The sequence below is a fragment of the Lactuca sativa genome, chromosome 3 (genome assembly GCF_002870075.4).
Source record: "Lactuca sativa cultivar Salinas chromosome 3, Lsat_Salinas_v11, whole genome shotgun sequence".
Classification (NCBI taxonomy): domain Eukaryota; kingdom Viridiplantae; phylum Streptophyta; class Magnoliopsida; order Asterales; family Asteraceae; genus Lactuca; species Lactuca sativa.
In genome coordinates this window covers 187293569-187298733 of record NC_056625.2, presented here as the reverse complement: position 1 = coordinate 187298733, position 5165 = coordinate 187293569, and the positions used below count along the sequence as shown (strand labels likewise).

At 34.2% G+C, this 5165-nt stretch overlaps 1 protein-coding gene across 1 annotated transcript; it reads left to right on the top strand.

Moving 5' to 3' along the window:
- The first annotated feature begins 1443 nt into the window (after positions 1–1443).
- Positions 1444–2103, top strand: LOC128132870 (DCD domain-containing protein NRP-like). Its single transcript, XM_052769868.1, has 3 exons — positions 1444–1671; positions 1773–1889; positions 1960–2103. Exons 1-3 carry the CDS (start codon positions 1444–1446, stop codon positions 2101–2103), a joined length of 489 nt encoding a protein of 162 aa, XP_052625828.1.
- Positions 2104–5165: the final 3062 nt, after the last annotated feature.

The following is a 5165-nucleotide window of genomic DNA, read 5'->3' as shown; positions in this document are numbered from 1 at the left end:
TTCACATAATGCAAGCTTGGATATTATACTTTGAAGCATGCGTTTGTTGCTTCTGGCTCTAAGGATTTGAACATTGGTGGGACTGGCATGCATATATATTCAAGAGAAACATCCAAATGGAATTGTATTCATTCTAATATAGGGGTAAAAAATCATGGTACTGTGATAACTGATGCATACATTGATGTTACTGTAAAAAATAGCTTTTTGCTCTCAGCTGTTCTTTTTATATACGAGATAAAAGTACCTGATCTTCAAAAATTCACATTAAATCACTCATAAATCCAATTAAAAAGACTTTTTAGTTGTTAAAATCGCCTAAGAGCTTTCTAAAACTCGAATGTTGTAAGTTTCTTGAAAAGACTTCATTAAAGTAACTAAAAATCACGTTTTCATAAAGCAAACAATGCTGTCAACTCAGAAATCATGCCCATTTATGCTTTAGTGTGACCATGAAACTAACCACAGTCAGATTATGTCAAAGCCTAGAAACATCTCATTCATCAATCCTATTATAAGTATACAAAATGCAAAGCTAGAATAGTAATTTTTGCCATGTAAGCTAATTTTTTTGGCAATGCCCATCATACCTACTTGCATGGGAAACCAGGGACATCAACCTTCTAAATGACTAAAAGTAGGTTCTACTCCTAATTGCATTTGATCATAAGTGAAAATGTTTCTTGTAAGAATAAATTAATAATTGGAGGAGATACTAACCGTATAAGATGCACAGCACCAAGCCACCTACAGCTGTAGTTACCACCCAGATCAATGCACTTTTAATCCTCTTGCCAATAGTCCTACAAGCAAAAATAGTTAGAAGCATAAATACATACACTTTCAATGTTTAATGAGAAGCTTCAAGTTACAGATGATGAATACAAGACAATGTTAAATGGGAAGCTTCAAGTTACAGATGGCAGTGGTTTGATACAGGTGTACAGAAAAGAAGTTGAAGATAGGCTTGCCTTATTAGGCATGCTCATGTTTATACAAATTATAATTATTTAAGAACCCATGTTTTAATGTAGTTTTTGAATCTGACCCTTGGCTGTAAATAAACATTGTAAAGTGGTTTAATACTAATATTCATAAAACAAGATAGTAAGATAAGTTGGTGTATATATTTTGGTTTTAGAAAGGTGTGAGAGACCAAAAGAATTGAACATGTGTGTGGCTATGTATTATGTATGTATGTATGTTTGGAAGTAGCCATTAGCCAAAAGAATGGATCTTCTTTGAAAACAAGGGAAAAGTGGAGGGACCGAACTGTAATATTGTGTGCTTTCTGTTTTCATCGACCCACATGCAATCAAAATACTCCAATTCAGGAGGATTGATTGTACCTGCAATCTCCTTGCCATCTATTTATAACTCGGTCTACCTTGATAAGCCTAGGTGTAAGATTAAACTACTCTTCTCTACTGAGATTTGTTAAGCATGGGGATGGTGTTCATGTGTAGTTCAAAAACAAAAACAGATTGTTTTCGCTACAAGATTCTTGGACTTCCTGCAAATAAACAAGATCAAGTAGCAAAGATTTATAAAGGAATGAGATTTTTTCTGTTTGATGTTGATCTCAGATTAATGTATGGAATCTTCAAAGCTGCTGGACCCGGTGGTTATAACATTGAACCAAAAGCTTTCAAAAATGAATTCCCATCTCAAGTTAGTAGTAGTAGTAGTATTCAACCATTCATTCATTTTTCATCTTTCATTTTGATTATAACTACTGATTAATGATATCTTTTATAATTGAATAAAATCAGGTTCGATTTAGCGTGCTTGATGATTGTTTGCCAGTAGCAGAAGAGAAATTTAAGGATATCCTTAAAGAAAACTACTACACACGGAGTAAATTTGAAGGCCTCTTGAAAGCCGATCAGGTTCCTTTTTCTGTTTTATATAAATATACATTTAAAGAAATGTTTATAAATTACGAATTAAATTTCACAGGTGAAGAAGCTGTGTAAGCTATTTGCAGTTACATCAAAAGGGCATAATCGTCCTAAATCCGGTTTAAAATCCCGTGGAAGAACACGAGTGGTTGAAAATCATCGAGTTAGATCATCCGATGAAAGACGTATAAGAAACAAATGAAGCCTTGTACAACTTCGAAGTCCAATTGGAAAAACAGATAGAGTTAGTTCATTCTTCATACAGAGGTTTGTATGCTTTAGGGGAATTAATACCTCCTAAACCTCCGGATCACAATGTTATTTTGGTTCCCTGTTCCACTGTTGAATTGAATTGTCTAGTGGTTGATGTTTATTGGTGTTATATCTTAGTACAATCAACTAATAAAGAGTTGTTATTGATATACAGACATGAACAATTATTAATTGGCTTTGTATTAAGGCAAAGAATCGACTTTATTTTTAACAAGATGAGATGAATGTTTTGTTTGTTTGTAGCCAGAAGATTTGTTGCAATAAAATCAGAATTTTCTTTAGCTAGCAGTTTTGTGTTTGTCTTTTTTTGCAAATTATGCACCTATTTGAAAATTGAATATGATAAATCTAATGAGTATATCATTATTTACAAGCCTCTACTTCAAGATGGTGGTATTGATAGAGAATGTGATAAAGAATGGACCTTCTTTGAAAACAAGGGAAAAGTGGAGGGACCGAATTGTAATATTGTGTGCTTTCTGTTTTGATCTTATGCAGAAACATCCCTACGTAGCACTGTTATTGAAACAAAACAACATGTTGAAGGTAGTCATAAGAAAAGGTAGACATTAGGCAAAGGGTAATTTGGTCTTTGTGCATTGGGTGTTACATTTTCACTCCTGAAATTTTTTGAATGTGATGAAAATTGACAGGGATTATTTTTTTGCATAAAATACTTGAGGCCTGAAGTATTTTAACTAAAAAATATATGTAAGAAAGTACAAATACGTGAGTTATTATATGACCTTAACCTTTTAATAATTTGCCAAGTACATGCCACGTAGGTTGCATGTCAGCAAACACTTATCAGATAATTTTTTTTTCCTAAGTGATGAAGAGTGGTGTTCCTAACTTCTGTGTTGTTCTTCTAGCACTAAATGATCTAGGGTATTATTGTCTTTTTCTATTTTATGATACACAAGGTTTAAACTTTAATGATAATAATTAATATGTTAATTGATGTATTTATTTGTATAGGTATAAAGCAAGGGGAATTCGGTTGGATTTTTGGTGATCTTGCTTATCTTTCATGTGAGAAAAGAAAGTTCTTTGAAACAATTGGAATGGAATTTGGAGTTCCGAGGTTTGGAAAGACTGGAATCACTGCTGGTAATGACCTCAATGAAGAAACTTTGGATGCTTTAAACAAACAGGCAAGCTTTTTATAGATTTTTAATTCTTAAGAGTATTGAATCATTTAGTATTTTGTAACTTTGAGTATCGACTTTAGCTTGGGCAGGAAGTTTCTCTTGAGAGAACTTTTCTGATTAGGGCAGGAGGATAATCATTTGGATTTCCTTTCTGATTTGTTCTTATTTCCATTTAGTAATCAAATAGCTTCCTAGATCTATATATCTCATATTTGAGTTTCATTAATCTGTTATTGGATTTTGGTTTCTATCAAAGAGGTTATGTGATGATCAAAATGCAAAATGAATCAATGGCTGATTTCATAAATACATACACTTTCAATGTTTAATATGCTCTAACAAGTCTTTTGGTTCCAGAATAAGATGCTTTTTGACTAATTAAGTGAAACAACTTAGAAGTTTTTTCTATGTTCTTAAGAAGATCAAGTGTCCTTGCAGAATTTCTCAACAGTTAAAAAATAAATCTAGACTCAGACATCTACATTTAGGGTTTAATGAATGCTTCAACCATGATTTCATAATCTCAATCCCTATTACAAATCGTCCATACATACCCCCAATCGAAATGAAAGATAAAACATGATTTCATAATTTCATAAGTACAATCAGAAAACATAAAAAATTATGTTCTACCAGACCAGGGTTCGAAGAACCTGAAGAGAAACATCTCACAGGGGAGTTTGATTAACAGTATTTTGAGGGATTTTTTGACTCTTTTCTTAGGCAACTGTCATTATGTATACACGGTTAGCCAATCCTTTCTTCACCTTGAGGACAAGGTGAAAGTTTGGGATAAAAAGCAGAGAAAATGTTCGCAAGATGAAAGAAGGGGATAAAAACATTACATATAACTTGAGAAGCTTGAGATTTTACCTTGTGTTCGACTTAAGAAGCTTCAGTAGGTGAGAAACCCTTGAATGTGTTCAACTTAGCATCAGATTCATGGCTACCGGGCGCTTCTTCCCCTTGTGTCGACTTTCTTCTGCTCTTTCTCTTCTGTTACAACGTTATATGGCCAACCGGGAAGTTCACTTGGGTCGATGATCGGTTCAACAGGAACACCTTAATCGGACCTAGTGCACGTAAATTTTAGCAGTCTTCAATGATGTCAGTTGAACCCACGGTCGTCGGCGAGGCGAAATCAGCCAGAGAAGTAACCTAACGATCGGAGGAGGAGACGTTGTCTTCAAGGGAAGGCGAGTCGAGGTCTCACCGTCGATAGAATCGTAGTAGAGAGTGAAGTGACTGATGAATAGTGAGTGTTAGATATTTTGTTAGTAACCTCGATTTTTGTGAAGAGATGCGCGCCTTTCACTAAAATTATAATGCGACATTTTGAGACGGCGCACATTTTACATTAAGTGCCCTCCGTGTTTTTAAGTTTTTTACATTAGACACTAACTCTAAGGGCACTCAATAAAATGCGACATATATACTTAAATTTTTTGAAGAGATGACATTTTTTTAATGTCACTCTCTGTCACACCCCCAAACCAGAACGGCGGAAACGTTCGGGGGCGGAGGACGTCATATTCAGTATCATAACAGTTCATAGAAAGGAAAGTACACACCACCATAATATAAATATATTTGAAAAGTTTACATGATTGTATATGTTACATGTTTGCAAAAGAATACAATATGGTGATCCAAAATATGTTACTAACGCCAGCGCGTTAGTCTTCAAAAGTAGTTGCTACCTGGTCTAGCGGTTTCCTGAGAATACAAGTTATTTCAAAGAAGAAGTGTCAACATTTAAGTTGGTGAGTTCATAAGTGGTGCTTTGAGAAAATGTATGCCATTCGAAAGTGCTTGTATGTTTTCCAGAAAAAAAAAACCC

Coding starts and splice junctions, on each gene's coding strand:
- LOC128132870 (XM_052769868.1), top strand. CDS start 1,444: ATGGGGATGGTGTTCATGTGTAGTTCAAAAACAAAAACAGATTGTTTT. Junction 1,672..1,772: donor AAAATGAATTCCCATCTCAA/GTTAGTAGTAGT, acceptor GAATAAAATCAG/GTTCGATTTAGCGTGCTTGA. Junction 1,890..1,959: donor GCCTCTTGAAAGCCGATCAG/GTTCCTTTTTCT, acceptor TAAATTTCACAG/GTGAAGAAGCTGTGTAAGCT.